Here is a 17,397-nt window from a genome sequence, read left to right on the forward strand (position 1 = left end):
AAAGAAAATGTTTCGATTTTCAACTGAGAAAAAAGCAGATAAGGTTTTTTTTTTTAATGGTACTTGGTGAGGAGGAGCAGAAGATGAAGAGGAAAACCAGAGTGTCATAATTCGATTAAGAAATGGCAAAAAGGAAAAAAGGCGATGGAAAGTAAGAAATTGAAATGCGTTTGTATGAGACACAGTATGCAAAAAAAAAAAAAAAAATTCTTAGAAAAAAACAATACTTCAGTGCTGTCTTTTAACGTTTTCCAGTCCCACCACCACCCCATCCAGTTGCCCCTATACACAGTTGAGATTGATGTGACGGACTAGATACACGATATCTATAGCATACTTCACACTGTGTCTCCGGGAATAGTGTGTGTGGATAGTAATGTTTGTCACTCAATTGTATCCCAATTGTGTTGCCAATAAAGACAGTTTTGCCAATAAGTATGGGGATTATGAGTAGTTTTGATCACACGCTGTTCACAAAGTGTGTGCATAATCTGTTCAAAAGCACCTTTGATATCCTAAATGTAGGTAAACTTGACCCAGTTGGCAGTGAGGTGTAGAAAGTTCATGTACTACAATGGTGCCCTGATCATAAGTGACATCTGGAATGAAATGCGAGTTTCAGCTGGTGTGTGTGTGTTAGAATTCGCGTAGAACTAGAGCCAGACGTATTATGGAACGTTTGAAATTTGTTTGCCCACTTTGTAGCCACTACTGAGAAATTCCCACTGTAGGTCAAACAATCCAGCCATTGCTGCTGCTGCTGATGATGTCTGGCATAGAGCTGCCATCCTTAGAGAGTGATTGCTTATCTCGTCCAGATTGTTTTCCAGCCCACTCATGAAAGACATAGGGGGCAGGGTCCCATCCTACCTTCTGATTTCATTCCATACCCTTACTCTTCCCTGGTAAGTCTGTTGGGATCGCGTGGAGGCGTAGTGAGCGATGGCCGAGAGCTGCTCACCTTGTCAGATGAGACATCAGTAGGGAGGACAACCTTCTATCTCCTATTTTAAGAGAGCAAATGTCGACTGAGGTACTGAAATACTAGTTTCAGCATCTATTCCATCTCCATGGAACTGGGTAAAAGTTTTTAAGCATCTCTGTAGAGTGGCTTCATGACTACCTACCTTCGGTCAAATCAAGTTCTGTGCATACACAAGATGTCTATTGTTCTTTTGGTGAAGAATGTTTAAATGTTGAAAAACCCAGCAAAAGAAAAAAATGCAGAAAATCACAGCCTTTGGCTATGGTAACTGAAATACATCAAGAATCCTACTGGAACTCTTAGTAATTAGGAGACATAAGTATTTTTCATTACAAACAGATGGTGCATCTGCTATGTTGAAAATTCAGCACAAAAAAGCACAAATAATAATCGAACTTTATTCTTCAAATAATCTTTAAAGCAACTCTAGAAAAATCAAAAAATATATTCAACTGTAACTAACATCTGGAAATGTTTGAGGAAAATTATGTGAAAACCACAAATTGACAAAAAAAAAAGTGAACAGTTTAAAGCAAAACAAGCTCAAGTGCATGGAGCAGTGGGAACATTTGCTGCTGCCATGATGCCACATATTCTGTTTTTAAGAATATGTTTCCATTAAAAGATTCTTTTTCTATTTGACAACCAATTACTATTTTTTTAATGTAACAATGTGTGCATGAATTTTAGAATGTTGTTAATAGATTTCTCTGTAAACAAATTTGCGAAGATAACAGCGCTAACATCTTGTACATCATGGATTGTTCCAAGACTTACATATCCAGTGTCTTTCTTCATATCACTTCAATTTATCTGGAGTCTGCTAATCTTTGTTTCCTTGTCGAAGTTGAAAAATTATCTAGATTCCATACATCGCCAGTGTATTTTGACGCACCTGCACAAGGACATCTTCTACCTGCATCTTCCGTAGTTCTGCCACTCTGGTGGCTACTGTAAGAGCCATTCCTGGATGTGAAAGGGTCAATCCATGTGTGCTGGTCTGCAACATTAGAACATACAACACACACACTTAAGACCACAATTTCATTTAAGACTGGCACAACAGCCAGCAGAGTTTAAACTAGAAACAGTGCAAATGATGGTATTTCACTTGGATTTCAATTAAAATATTAAAATGAAATAAAAAAAAACACTAGCTAATAATGACATATGATGCATGAAATGGAAGATGGAATAGTGCTATGTGGACTGTTGTTAAGAGTACTGCTCATGGAAGGATTGAATGGTGGCTAGGTGGATATGGAAGGGGAGATAGTTTCACAGTTTTGTTGCAAATATGAAATAAAATCAAATATTAAAGTACATTTCACTTATTAAAGATTATAAGACAATTATAATTAAAAACAATAAACTGCTGTCATGCATAATATTTGATATATGAAAACAAAATTCAAGCATAGTATTCTTTTTAAAAAAAATTTGAGGGAGTGTTTAAATGTGCCCTTTGAGTCTTAATAACCAACATTATAACAGTGTGAGTTCCAAAAGGTCAAAGTACATTGTCCATAGTTAAGTGTCTATATAGTTGGAATGGAAAGAATGCATGAATTGGAAAACTAATGCTAGCGAAGGCATTTTTTATAGCTCTCTCTGTATGTGGGTACCAGAAAAATTTAACCACAACAGGAATAACAGTCCTGAACTTTCCCTAAATTTCTGTTTTCACTATTTATTAAATTATCTCCTTTAGGTTACATTTGCTACCAAAAAAATCTTTATTCTCACATTAAATCCACCAGGAAGGAAGTATGGTGCATCTGTTTCCAGCAACAGTTTCTCCAAAGGTAAGAACTCTGCAACTTCGTGAGTCTCTGTAGCTGACTGGTATGTGACCAGTGGGGTCAAGCCAAAGTACATGTTGGTGAAATGTGACATCCAGCACGTGGCAACCGTTAAGCTGGAGGTGAAGCAGTGACAGTGGACCTTGTAGTTGTGAGGCACATACTGATACAGAGTCACACAATAAAAAGCATTACATTTACAACCCCTTGATGAGATTTATGACAAAAAAAAAAAAAGAATAGCTGAAAAATATGTGTTTGTCGCTTTCTCTGTAGGCTTATTTTTCAGTGTAACCCCTCTCTGCATACTGTAAAAACAGCAAACAATTTAGTGAACCAACAGCTGAAGATGAAATTAAGTACAGTTCTATTAACACAGCTATTTGAAATGCAGAGATAAAGTAAACAATCAAAAAAGAATGCTGATGCCCATTGGATTACAATGGGCTAAGGCACTGGTCAATCCCCCAAAAAACACACAAAATTAAAAAACAGAATTAAAAGAAACACATCATCTGCAATCTTGAACACGTTAACAAGCTACCTGCTTTAGAATATTAAAACAGTCTTCCTCTGCTTCTCGGCAGTGAACAACCAGTGGCAACTGTGAATCGAGTGCAATCTTGATCTGTCTTGCAAAAACTCTCTTCTGCAGCTCAGAATTCAGTTTATAGCTGTGACAAATTCAAACTTATTAGTCTGTGGCGTGGGGTTATCTACATGAAAGTGCATGCATCTTTGTAAGTATACGCAAGCATACATTTACAAACCTATGCACCCACACACATACACAAAATAATTTGCATGATCCCTAGAGCTCCAAACCACTTCCCAGCCTAATGCCGATCATGAGTGGAACGTCAACACCATTAGACCAACTAATGCTGTTCAAAGGACAGGTTTTTGGACTACCAAACACTCTGCAATTGAGCTTACACTTTGGACCATTTTTTAACAACCACAAAAGCATATTGAGCACTTAAAAACTCCATTCACAACCATGATTAATGCTTCAAAATTGAAATCCCAAAAAGAAACAGTTTTTGAGAAATTTAATAAGTATTCTGTGATACATTTTGCCAATATTTACACACAGCTGTAAAAAAAAAAACCAACAAAAAACCATGAACCATTCAGTATGACAATTCAACATATACTACTGGCTTCCCCATCCCACTTCTAATCTGTGATATCCAAATGAATTAGGACTGTTGAACTGCAGAATGTTAATAAAAGCAAAAGAGAAAGCATGCTGCAATTCTGGCAAAATATTGTTTCAACACATTACAAGCTATCCATTAATAAAAATAATTATCCTTACTTTTTGGAATAATCAAGGCCAATTTCACCAAGTGCAACAACTTTGTCATGCTTCAAGCAATGCTGAAGACTGTCTAAAGCCCACTCAGTGAAATCTGTGGCACTTTTAGGGTGACAACCAGCTGCCATCCACACTCCTGTGTCCTCAACAATGGGGCGCCACTGGCCTGCATAAGACACATCAAAAATAAAAAACAAACACTAATTTATAAGGATAGGAACATCTAGGAATATGCAGATTTATTACCAGGGATGAAAAGTTCCAGGGTATGACTCCACATACATGTGTACTAATTATAAGTAGAGTTTTAAGGTACAACCTTGTTACCGGCAAATAACTCCATTTAAATGAAAACGAGATTTTTATCTGCAAACCAGGTTTCATGGACATTATCAAGAATCTACGATTGATACATATCACGGACATATCTGGACTGCTGGCAGTCCACTGAGACCAGCACTTAGTCTTTCAAGGTGTAGGCTGTAAGGTCTTCGCAAGGCCTTTGAAGGCCAATATTCAGAACCATGTTGAAGCTCATAATGTGAAGAGTATGCTTGCAATGTTTATTGTGGATTTTCTTATTCTTCCTCGCAAATTACTGACAACTTCCCAAAGGTTAGAGCCAGCAAATCAAAAAGACAGCAGACGACAAATCTTGAGCCTTAGTACTAAATCAGAAACACAACTCACATCATCTGCTCTTCATGCTGACTGTAAAACTGGACATGCTTTCAAGCAGGGTAATTGTTCTAAAGGTTACTATGGAAAAATTCCCCAACAAGCAGTCCATGAATTATGTGTATCCATCATACATGTTTGACTATAACCTTTCTGCTCTAAAATCAACTATGAACACAAAGGAGTCAAGATCATCAAAGGATGTGCTCACACAGGGCTGTCTACTCACACACTCACCTTCATGGGAGAAATATTTAGGATTGCAGAATACTGTTACACATCCCTCAAAATTACTTGGGAAAGTTGCTTTGTGCTGCTTGTGGTATTCACTGAAAGTTCCCCTAAAAAGACAATTATTTCGCTTCAATTGCAATATTTCTTTCAAGTAAAGGAAAAATAATAAAAGATAAAGAACATTTCAATATCACTGGCAATCAAGACTTTGCCTGAAATGCTTAAAAGTGAAGATCACCAACTATAAACTGTAAACTTGAGGAAGAGATGAGAGAATTTGTTTTCATAGCACTTGGCACAAGCATTTTCATTATCAGCACAAATGGTGTAAATCATGTGAGAGAAGAGACACAGAATGTTTGGGGACTACACAAGATCAAGACAGTAAATGAACCACATTCACTATATGAACACTTCGCTTGATGACAAGGTACAATGCTTGTTATTATGGCAAAATGTTTGTAAGCCAAAATGGTGACACTAACCATAGCTCATTAATACATCTATCATCAAGGCTTCAAATTATTATAATCAAAGAAATTACATTCCTCCCTATCGCAGTAGCTGCAGTTTAGACAAATGTAACTTACTTGAAGGGCTGACGTCTGAAGAGTAAGTCTAGATGACAGTGAGTATCTATGAATTTTGTATTATATGAGTTGAGAAACATGCTGAAAGTACTCTTGTTCCAGCAGTTTCTGTTTGACACGCTACTATCTGATGAAAAACGTGTTGTGTATGGTGCTGCCAAATGTCTATTCCTTCCACCAAAAGATGTAGATTTAGATGGCTGGTCAGCAATGGTTCTAAAGGCAGGTATGCAGTTCTTTTCCTTTGAACCAAATGATTTTTTGATGCTCCCTGACTGCCCAAGAACAGCCTGTGGGGACATCATGTTGCTTGAAACTGGACTGGCTGCAGAATTCTGCTCAGCCAGCTGACCTGGAGAGAGGGAACGGCATGAGACCCACTTGGATGAAGAAGACTCTGACTGTGTTGGTTTTTTCACAGCTTTGTCGGAATCCAGGGCAATTTTAAGAGGCGGATGACTCTTTGGGATGCTGCGTATAGACAGGAATCTTGCTAGTCCTAAATCATTCCCTTTCTGAAATTTGGTGTTGGGCATGGCATTCTGCAGCTGGGGTTTCCTTTTTTGTTGATTGGAAGGGCTAATATGTTGTTTTTTCAAGCTGCTTTTAATAAGAGGTGAATCAGCAGGTGATGATAAACTTGTACACATGCTTGACTCATCTGGATGGGAATCCTCAATGTGCTCATTAGAAACTTCACCACCAGGCATGACACCTAGGATATATAGCAACAAGTGCATTTCAATGCAATATATTTCTCTTATTTCACCTATTAAGGGTACTGCTAGGTTACAAAAACATCATCAAAACATGTATTTTAGGAGTTTCGTATTTTCTTTCAGAAAAATGAATTTAAAGTCATGGTATGTTATTTCCTATCAGTTACCAAGCCTAAAAGTGCAATTGTGTGATAGAGAAATGCAAAGATGTGAGATTTCATCAGGATACTAACAATTTGAAAGTCAGGAATTTTTTCAATAAGTGATGAAAAACTAAGTCTATAAGTATAAAAATGTAGCAATGGTGTCTGACCTTACTGGCAACATTGTAAGGGGAGGAAATTCCTAACTTTCAATTAGAACACATAAAAAAATACTTCAGGGTCATGATTTTTGTTATATATATTACAACATTTGCTATGACTATTGAACTTCTGACTGAACAGATTTTTACTGATCATGAAATATAAGACTATGATGTTCATTGTGAGAAATCATGTAAGAGCAGGTGAAGTGGAACAGCTACCTCCTGTATCTGCTATGCTGCCATCTGTCCACTCTTCAAGGTTACTGTCAGAGGCATCATATGCTTTCCCTGTTTCAAAGAAAATGTCCAAATGTTCAGTTGATGAAGATGATCCTGACATGCTTGGGGATGGTGAAGGCACACCCCTCCTTATAGTGTCACTAGTTACAGGACTAGTATGAGTAGAAGTGGTGTTTTCTGCAGTGAGGTGGCCACAATGATGTTCAGCAAACTCACAGTGAGGACTTCTGCAAATATGTCTGCAAATTCCAATTTTAGGGTGGATGGTTTTTACAGCTTCAGACTGGACAGAAGACTCAGAGCAATCGGGACACAGGTGTGGATTCAATATGTTACTTGGTTCGTCATCTGCTCTACTGGAGAAATTATCTGCAGAACACAAACAAGTAGTTACCATTAATTCTCTGTTCAGTCACAAGCCTCTAACTACACTGAGATTGTCTTCTGATGTTACCCAAAAAGTGAACTTTTGACAAATTTTTGTCTTCTGATATCTGCTCCCCACATTTACAGGTGCTGGTCAAGGGACAACTGTGTGTGTGTGTGAGAGAAACTGTACTGAAAGGACATGCCTATCATCCTGTAGAACTGCACTTTTAAAAAGAAAGTGCGTGTGTGTGTGCATGCACATGTATGTGTGTCAAGCTGTAAATTCGTGGGCATATTTCTTGATCTGCTCCCATGTCCCAAATTTAAAATAGATACATAAACAAACTAAATTAAAGAAAACTCCAAGAAACCTTATGAGCATGAAAAAGTCTTTTTCCTTTCTTCACTTTCTTGGTTTTTTTAGTGCGATCACTTCTGAATGCTGCTTACATATTACCCCTACCAACCTAGACCACTTGTTATGTGCCTCTGGGAGAATGACTACCCACAACTGACTATTGTACTACATGTCTAATCCTACACCCACCTACCCCTAAAACACATGCTATAATGGGCTGCTTCACCTGTTGTCTGATGCTGTCCTGCTCCACACAAAACATGAGAAGTACAAGCAAAATGCTTCTGGTACTTAAGGTGATGGGGTGGATGGGATGGATGTGACTGCAACAACCCAAGCGTTTGTGGCACTGGTAATGGAGCCATAATTGGATGCCAGCTATGAGGTGACGATCGGCAGCTAATCATAGGATTCATAAGCCTGGAGTCTCCATTGGTGAAACGTGAGTGAAAATCCTTGCCAAACAAACCAGGCATCATGCCTACAGGATCACTGTGCACAGCTGGAGAATACTGTTCATCTTTAGAACTCTGCATACAAACTAAGTTTCCTGGTGATGCTTCATCCTTCATTCTGATGAGTACCTCAAAAGCTAACTCTTGCATGTCTTCCCTGCGATGCATGCACTCCCAAACAAAATGTAAGAGCTGGTGTGCCGAGTCTATGGAATGAATTGCATGTGCAGGAATAATAAGCAAGGTCTTCGCACATGTCTGTTTACGACTGTCAGCAGAAGAACTGAATGATCGAGGTTTCTGGTGCTCTGGGCTGATAAAACTGCCGCCATGAAGGTCAACCCTTTCCAAACATGGCCCCTTTTCTGGACAAGGTTTACTGTACATAGTATGATCACAATCAAACTGTGGCCGACTCTTTGATGCACATGAACAACCATGAGCGCTGCACAGCTGTTGGGAGATTGGGGATGCTGTTGCATGGGGTAGAGTACCGTGGGATGAAAAAAGATTGCCTTTCTGATCCCGAAAGCCTGAGCAGTCATGCAACTGGATGCTACATTCATGAGACATGTGGCCTGTGCATGCATGTTTCTGTCTACCAACACTGCCTCTCTGTAAGAAGGTGTGCCTCGAGCTATTCCAATCCTCATCATCACGTGGGGTGTAAATTCTTCCATGCACAGAGTTGGTAGCTATGGCTCTGCCCAGCTCCCGCAGCTTCTTAGATGGCTTGCTGCTACCACCTGTCTCTTCTCTTTTGAGTGAAGATGCTGTAAATGTTACTGTCTCACATAAGCTGCACAGATCTGAGCCTGATGAATGGTTGTCCAACTGCATCCAATCTGGTTCTGAAATGGCCATATGAGAAAAAGGAATTTCCAGGCTGGAACCTGGTACACGTGTTCTTGGAGGAAGTCCACTTGACTTGCCTTCATAGCTAGCATCGGTATGATCTTCCTGAAAGGTATGGTTTACGAGACTTGGTCCTGTCTTGTACCCAGCATCATCTATGGATGCTGCTGGGCAAGATGTTGCCTTAATACTCTCTTCCAAGATGTGTCTGTCCAAGGTTTCCATAGAGCATTCTGCAACAATCATCTGTGTAGGGCTGTTGTTATTATTTACAGCTTGTGCATGGTATATTTTGCTGTTCTGCCCTGAATATTCCACCAGATCATCAAAACGACCATCATCTATAAAAGGAAGACTTGAAGCCTCTGATTTTTGACACCCTGCCTCATCGTGTACAAATGTTGTCATCTGATCCACAATGTCTCCATTGCAGTCCAACTTCTTTCTTGACCTTGCGCGACCTCGAGCTCTGCCCCTTCCCTGCATTTGCCCATGAGTTTCTGTAATATTTGAAAAACAGATGACAGGAAGTATCTTCTCTGAAAAATTAGATGCCATTGTCACAGTAGCAGAACTGTCATGACTGCTTGTTTCAGAAATCACAATGGTATGGGTTAAATCATTGCTTGCTTGGCCAACTGCTTGCACAGGATTTACAAAAGGCTGTGATTGGCACAAGTTGACAAGACTTTCTTCATGTGTTGGCTGGACAGACTCCAACAACCCTGATCCATCTGTGCTTTGGTTGGATGCACAGATGCCTTCTTCTACTTGCTGGTGCTCAGTGTCAGCATGGCTGCTAACAGAGTCCACGTGACTAGTAGCTTCTTCTGCTGATAAGGTCAAAGAACCAGCAACTTGTGGACTGGTATCCATCTCAGTTGGGGAGCTATCTAATCCAGTTTCAGATTCTGCATTAGTATTTTGTGCCTGGTATCTCTCGTCTTCAACTGGTTCCCTTACATCTTTACTTTTGTCCCATTCACACTGGTCAGCATCGTGTAAACATGGATTTAAGTCAGCCTTAATGAAAGCTGTGGCAATTGCTGATGCTTCACAATGCACTACTTCAACTTTCACTTCATCAGGCAAACTCATCTGACCATCAGTTAAGGTTTTTGCATTGCTTTCAAAGTATAAACCAGAAACATGGCCTTCAGCAGCAGAACAATCATTAACTGCTCCTTTCTCTTTTCTGCCTTTGCCGAGTACTGATGGCTTCCTACTTCCTACAGCATCTCTAATAGAAAGATCAAAAATGCGGCAAATGCCAAGAAATTTGTTCTCCATGACATACTAATGTTTTTCGATGACTGCTGAAGAATGACTTGATGCAGAGCAGCAAACATCTGAAACAAACTGAAACTGGTAGTAAATACTATGCAACTGATTTATCAAGATTTGGTATATGAGTGAACCAGCCTCATCGCACTTCACAGGAGACTGATACTTTTTTCTTTTACATCCATGAAAAACCTGTCATTATTTGTAACTTTTAAGGTGTCCACAATGTCATTACATATTATTACTTTATCTGCAAGTTAACTGGATACTTTATGATATCAGTAAACAATGTACATGCGCCGTATATAATCTGAGAATGATTCTGTGTGCCATAGAAAAGAAACTCTGAAGAAAGAAACTGATAATCTAACTGAAAGATAACTAGTGGAAAATCTAACTAAACGAAACTTTGTACAAATGTACAAAAAAACTGTGCAGTCTCTTCCCACCATCCCTTTTATCAAAAACTTTAGTGACAGTTTCGTTTGACATTTCCTACAACGGATACACGTCCAAAGCATGGTATCACGAACTAATATCCATCCATGATAGTTTCATCCCACTGGCTGTTCTTTACTTGTCCGCAACTGTAGATTCTGAAAGTAACTGAAATTACGGTAGCTAAACTTTCCGATGACTTGTTCTACTTTTATTTTCATGCGATCCAGCGACTACATTTACTCAAATTAGCTCTTTAGTTTTTCTGTAGACTCCTGCAAATTCCAGATTTCTGGTGTTCAGTGAAGTCAGTAGTTTTATTGTGTCGCTTAAAGTAAAACTGTACCAAAAATAATTCAAGATACAGTTAAAGCTTTTTTCAGGCATCCCACCTTTTTTATTACCTCTGATTTAGTCATGCGATACTTACGAAGTTGCTCCAAGGTATGCCACATGGATGGCAGTCACAGCAAAATCTTTGATCCGACTCTGGCCATACTGGAAACTCTCGCTGGCGACGTTACAACTTTTAATTTAGGCGCAGTCAGTGTAATAAAATTATACTAATAAATATCTACAAAACTGACATGAACTGAATAATAATTAAGCTACCTATTTAGGATCATTCGTGAAAAGCTTAGTCGCATTCAGGTCCATGGTGCATCAGATCAGATCACGTTTCCACGATCGTTAATGGTCGTGGTTTGTGAAACGATCGATGAAATTTTAAACTAGAGTGGACTAAATTTAAATATTAGTTTAGTCATATATTTGACCTATACACGTAATCCTACAAATGTTGTGAGGGATAGGAACGATTATCGCATGCGCAGACAAAAAAAATTTAGTTTAAAAAAAGTAATAAAACAATGGAAGGAGCAGAAGGGAATGGCCGCCATCTTGTAGATATTTATAAATCAAGCAATCGCTCCATGGCAGTTTAGATATATCGCAGGTCGGCATTAAAAATAAAATGGGAGTTGTGATGGAATTTTCAATTCACAATACGTGAACGCAAGCAGAAGACAAAAACAGTCTAGTGTTTCCCAAAAATAGCTACAAAAAATGATAAATTGTGATTTTACTTAACTACCCACGTGGCTCAGCCTTCGATCACTTGGTACAAATGTCTACTGCCGCTCCTTGAATAGTCGAAGGTGAATCCACAGTAAATCAAGGAACATATTATCCACAGCAAATGGCCCACGCTATGTGTACAATAAAGTTTTCACATAATTATATCCTCTGTATGTTACCTTCGATTGTTGTTTTACGGAAAATGTTACTTTTGCACTTGCCGCGGAGTCGGAGACGGGGATAATGCTAGTCTCACCCTTGAGAAATGTGTAAGATCGACCCGCTTGGAAATCTTCAGTCAGGATCCAGCAACTGGAGATATAAATACATGTATCTGGGGTCTCTTTGCCGTAGGTCCACCTCAATGCCGCCAATTGGTGTGTGACTCTAGTAAAATGGCCGTCGTCGTGCTTCGCTTGCTTTTGTCTGGTTTGCAAGTTTAGTTTGCAACTCATTCGTCCCTGGGTCTCGAGGTTAGAATCCTCAGTGAGTACAGCCGTTAGATTCAACGTGATAGCAGGTACTAGGGTACTAGAAAGGAGAAGTGGCGGCCACGATCGGGTGGGGGATGCTTTGAGATGGTCGGAAGATAACCACAGAACGGAGGTGGCGAGATGGTAGGTCTCTCTTCTATCGGGTGTCACCATAGCCTACAATTAAGGTGGCAAGCAAGACTAGGGTACTCTTTCAGATGAAGATGAATGAGGTGCTAAAGTCCCCAACTAGTTCGGGGAGGGCTCTCGTGAGTGTGATACATGTACCTGTTTCCTCTCCCTTGCTAAACCTTTTGTCCAGCTCCACAATGGGGAAGTACACCGAGTCACACAGGTACAGAAACAGGTACAGGTACAGAGACAGAGATAGGTAGCTCCTTCAGATTTGGATTCCATTGCTCTAACGCAGGGATGCCCAACCTACGGCCCGCGGGCCATATCCTGCCCGCGAAACTTCTGCCCACAGTGCAGGAAATCGGCATGTTAGAAATAAAAAAGAAACCGAAAAAAAAAAAAAAACGAAAAAATGCAAGAAGTATTTATCCCCACGTAGGGGCATTTCCCAATCTTTTTTTTGATGGACGAACATTTTGATTCAGTGCTCCGACTTGGTGTCTCTACGATGAGGCCGGACATTCAGAAGTTGGTTTCGGGAAAACAACTTCAAATATCCCACTAATTACTACATAATTAATGGTAAGTACAACTTGTTTCTAATTTAAAAATGGTATCTGCTCCATTTTTTTTCTTTCTTTTTTGTATTTTTTGCGGTGAAGTGGCCCGCGACACGGCTGTCCGAAATGGATATGGCCCGCAGGCCGAAAAAGGTTGGGCATCACTGGTCTAACGGTTCTAACCATTAGGGTATCTACTCCCCAAAACAATACTAAGCCCGTATTTTAATGACCTCAATGGTATGTATTGAAGATTTCTTTTGAAAATGTTTTAATAAACCTACAATAAACTTTATCCTTGTCTTTGATTCCCCAACCCCCCATAATAACTTGTCGTAGTCTGTGTTTAAATAACTGTATTGTTAATTTTAATGCCCGTGTGTCGGTGTGTGTGATAGAGGAGAGGCTAGGAGGATACTATTAGTTAAATCGACTAGTTAAAACTGTTGTATGTATGATTTTCAGTCTGACACGATTGATTACAGACTTTGAGAATATAGGACACGAGCATTAAGATGTATATTAAGCAGAATGAGGTATTTAGAGGCGACGAGCTGAGCCTGTTTCTTGTAAACTGTTTGGGGAAAGAAGTGTGACAGCTGGGATGGTTATAGCCCGTAGCCTCAGGATGATCGAAGCATGGGAGACGACAACAAGGAAATGTGACAGACCTGACAGACCACCATGAATTATGAACATCTAACTATAGCAGGTCACTCAGCCAAAGCCAGGAAGATGATTTCCAGCTACCCCTCCCACATTCTCACACCTGATTCCTCTCTCTCTCTCTCTCTTTACATTCGTTTAGCGGTTTAGCTCCTCGTCTTCTTCTTTTCTTCCTATCTGCATTTTGCCCTCAAGAACTGGGCGGGAGGGAAGGGCAAAAATGGGGGGGGGGATAGTAGGGCATGTCCGTGAGGTGATGGGCCTGCCGGTCTCGTGTCTGGAGGTGATGAACTGCCTGCGAGTTCCTTGCAGTTCAACACCCCCTGGAGCCTTGCGATGCTCAGTTTATGCCGGTTGCCACGTGGAGGCGCTACGCAGGACTGAGTGTGTAGAGGTTGTTGTACTGGCCAGGGACAGGCTTGTTACCCTTCTTTCCTTTTCGCTGTGATGCGAACAGCAATGCTTGCCTGTGGTGAGAGTTCAAAGCGAACTTGATACCACCTCGCCAACACATTAGACGCCGCACACAGAATAGCTACAGAATGTATTCTAGCTACATGTATACAATTCTGTAGTTACAGAATTCATTCTATAAGTACAGATCGAATGATTTCTGTAGCTACAGAATTGAATTGTTTACGGAACGAGACTGGCTCATTTGAATTCCATTTTTGTTGCCTGCGAGAGAGAATGGTATGTATTCTGTAACTGCAGAATTGAACTGTATAAATATGGAATGAATTCTGTATAAAAAAAAAAATTAATATATAGAGAAAAATATATAGAAATTTCCCTCTTGGCGCCCCGTGCGTAGGAAGATACTCATCTGAAGAGACGGGGATGGGGTAGGGGGTAAACTCCATGCTGACAATGACGTTCACATTCTTGCCTGATCAGTATCTTTCTAGAGGGGGCAGCTGTCCCCCTGGTTCCTACGCCACTGACACACACACATATTAGCTTGTTACCTTAACAGTCATGAGGCCTACACGTGAGGCAAACTTTGTTTCAGGTGTTGGGGGACGGGGTACACACGCGGTTCCGGTTCACTGGAGCGTCGCAACTCAAGAAGAGTCAAGTTCCTGGTTTGTCACGGGCGCCGTGCGGAGAGAATATGCAGTGGGCTGGGTGGGACTCACCATCCTACCCCCATTCCCATCTAACCGCAACTGAGGCAAAGATCAGTGCACAATGTGTGTGTGTGGTGAAGGAAGGTGGATTTTCCCTCGGTAACTGACAGGAAGAACTTCGGCGTGAAAGATAAAAGTACATCAAACGTGTTAGGATAGAGTTTCTCCCATCAGCTCACACCATTTTCGACTTAAGTCAATAGATATACAATACTGGACATGTAATAATAATAAATTAATAAAGCGCCTATTCTTACTATGCAATTTATGGTGCGCACATACGATAATGTAACACCCATGACATTTAGAGAAAATGTCATGTGTATTTACACATTTATAAAAGAAAATAGAGCTATATTTTTTATGTCGACTCTCGCGGTAACGGGAGTTTGACGAGAGTTTGACCGGTATAAAACACTTCCGGTCGGGCTGAGACTTCCTTTTTCTGTTGAGTGTCGAGGACGAGGGGGTCGAAGTGGAAGTTTGTCCTAAATCAGGTTGGTTAAAATAACCTTGTATTTCATTGAAATAACCTTGTATTTCGTTTGCCAAGGCTTTGGCCTAAAGAATGTTACAGTTTTTGTGGAGGTTGGATTTAGTATTTAGTAGGATGTCTTACGATTTCATTTGAGGGGGAGGACTGCTCCCATCTTAGCGTTTGAGGCTATGGCCGACGCTGATTGAATAAGGGGATACTAGCTAGGGAATATGGTGGTTAAATATCTAGGACCCATATTGTGAAAGGATGGATGTAGTTTTGTGTATCTTGAGTTTGAAAATACGTAGGTTATGGGTTTAGGTACAGAGAGGGTACCACGTGTTCTCCACGTGCTCTCCACGGGTAGCAAAATTCCGTGTAATGAATAATATCATGTGAGATTCTTATGTTTAACTTGTTTGAGGGAGAAGGGAGGCGTATGCAAGGGAATTTGCTGTAGAACGATTTTTGCATATTGTTGGGAAATGCCATGAGGAATATAATGTATGTGAGGGAAATTGCTGTAGAAAGATTTTTGCATATGCTTAGGAAATGCCATGTGGAGTATAATGTATGTGAGGGAAGTTGCTTAGAGAGATTTTGTGTAATGGGACTTTCTTGTTCTGATTTCAGGGCAACATACTTTTACTTTACCCCTTACCTGCTTCACCTTTCCTCTTCACCTCAATCCCAATAAAGAATTCGATTGACGAACTTGTGTTTGCGTTCGTACAACGTGATAAAGAAAGGAAGTAAACCTCCCACACACCAGCACTCGAAATCGTGCCCCGCACAAGTTTGGCGCCCTAATGTGGGGCAAATGATTGGAGAGTGCCACGGGAGAGAGACTTCCTGACACTTCGGGATGGACCGGAGAAGATCAAGTCGCCGAAAGGACCAGGCCAATGACCCAAGTAACCTCGGCGCGTAATGAGCGAGCTGCTGCAAGCTGCAGAGAGACTTTGGTGAAAGCCATGACGACCATGAGCCAGCCGGCAGCAAGTTAATGTTAACGTGAGCTCCCGCCACCCCGGCTGGTAATATTCACGGGACTCCCGCCAACAGGGGGTCATGAAGTAAAGGTTCGCAAATGGAGGGAGAGAGAGCCCTTGCCTACCAGGAGGAGAGCACGACGGGGAGGACATCAGGGTAAAGAGACTGAGGGCCAGTCGAGAGGTGTGCCCTAACAGAATGTGAGAACCTGTTCGACATAGCAGAGAGATAGTTGCCACCATTGAGAAATGTATGAGGTGCGAGAGAGTGGGGAGGACGCTCGTTGATTTCCTAAGCAGACGCCCCACAAAGAAGAAGGCACAGCAGGATTCCTGCTGCGCCTATGGGCAGGTGGCGAGGAGCGGAAAGTTCGAGGAAAGAGAGATACGCCGAAAGTGTACCATGCCCTCCTAAGCCAGCTCAAAAGACAGCCAGTCCCTTACTAGCGCTGGAGCTGCGCACTAATTTTGGAGCCCTGGCCCAGGCAGAGCCCGAGCTGCAGAAGTCTGTCCAGGTAGGGAAAGGAGGAACAACGCCCCCCAGCACCCAAAAAGGTGGAGCACAAGCACATTAGCAGCAACACCCGACTTCAGAGGGTGCGAAAAGGGGAAGAATTTTGACTGGTGCGTCCCGCAGACTAGCACGCCTCGGTAGCCCAAATTAAGAGGGTGAGCAACACTACACCAGCACCGCCCGCAATCAGCTCAGTCAACACCTACAGACTTCTTCGAGGAGGATGCCACCCGTGATCGCCCACGGACTGCCACCTCCCATGCGTCACACGGGAGGCGGACATGCTGGACAGGCTTGTGGAGTTCAAGACATCTGGCAGAGGTGTGGGCGAGTACTCGCACACATTTAAAAGGCAACGCAGTCAGCTGTCAGGGAGCGGACAGTTGACTGCACCAGCGACACCTACCTTGAGACAAGGGAGCTCCAGAAATGTTCATCGCAGGACGAGACTCGTTTCCAGGTATTAGATGCTGTGCTGGGACCGCTCTTTTTGGAAGTGACTTACTGTTGTGGTTGTTACACGTGCCTTGCCTAGACCGTGGGTCCAGATACGACCGTGGCAGAACAGCTTCATCGAGAAATCTCTCTCACATTCCCCTATTGAATGTAGAGGAGATTTTTGGGTTTTAACAACGTCAGTGAGTGGGAGCCGGTCTGACAGGTGGTGACCGTTAATAGGTGCGAATCAAGTTAGCTGTTGCTACCAGCGGGACAGTACAGGAGCAGTGATATTGTAC

At 41.4% G+C, this 17,397-nt stretch overlaps 1 protein-coding gene across 10 annotated transcripts; it reads right to left on the reverse strand.

The window, feature by feature from the left end:
* Window positions 1-1,369: 1,369 nt before the first annotated feature.
* On the reverse strand, window positions 1,370-12,443 carry LOC112572020. 10 transcript variants are annotated; one of them, XM_025251513.1, is made up of 11 exons: window positions 11,892-12,443; window positions 11,066-11,146; window positions 10,211-10,262; window positions 7,830-9,413; window positions 6,856-7,245; window positions 5,611-6,325; window positions 5,024-5,127; window positions 4,109-4,274; window positions 3,332-3,461; window positions 2,732-2,950; window positions 1,370-1,985 (listed from the first exon to the last, which is right to left on the reverse strand). In XM_025251513.1, exons 1-11 carry the CDS (start codon window positions 12,357-12,359, stop codon window positions 1,845-1,847), a joined length of 4,050 nt encoding a protein of 1,349 aa, XP_025107298.1. In that variant the 5' UTR covers window positions 12,360-12,443; the 3' UTR covers window positions 1,370-1,844. The 10 variants fall into 10 exon arrangements, with proteins under 10 accessions (XP_025107298.1, XP_025107300.1, XP_025107301.1 ...); XM_025251515.1 differs by having other exon boundaries at window positions 11,040-11,146; window positions 11,892-12,019; XM_025251516.1 differs by lacking the exon at window positions 11,892-12,443 and adding an exon at window positions 11,733-11,823 and having other exon boundaries at window positions 11,040-11,146.
* Window positions 12,444-17,397: the final 4,954 nt, after the last annotated feature.

Source organism: Pomacea canaliculata, linkage group LG9, assembly GCF_003073045.1.
Source record: "Pomacea canaliculata isolate SZHN2017 linkage group LG9, ASM307304v1, whole genome shotgun sequence".
NCBI classification, from domain to species: domain Eukaryota; kingdom Metazoa; phylum Mollusca; class Gastropoda; order Architaenioglossa; family Ampullariidae; genus Pomacea; species Pomacea canaliculata.

Bases quoted from the DNA above. Each gene is read 5' to 3' on its own strand.
- LOC112572020 (XM_025251511.1), bottom strand. From the start codon at position 10,203: ATGGAGAACAAATTTCTTGGCATTTGCCGCATTTTTGATCTTTCTATT. The intron at 6,326-6,855 runs GTAGCTGTTCCA...TATATATCCTAG, and splicing joins CAGCATAGCAGATACAGGAG to GTGTCATGCCTGGTGGTGAA. The intron at 5,128-5,610 runs GTAAGTTACATT...TTGTCTTTTTAG, and splicing joins TTCAGACGTCAGCCCTTCAA to GGGAACTTTCAGTGAATACC.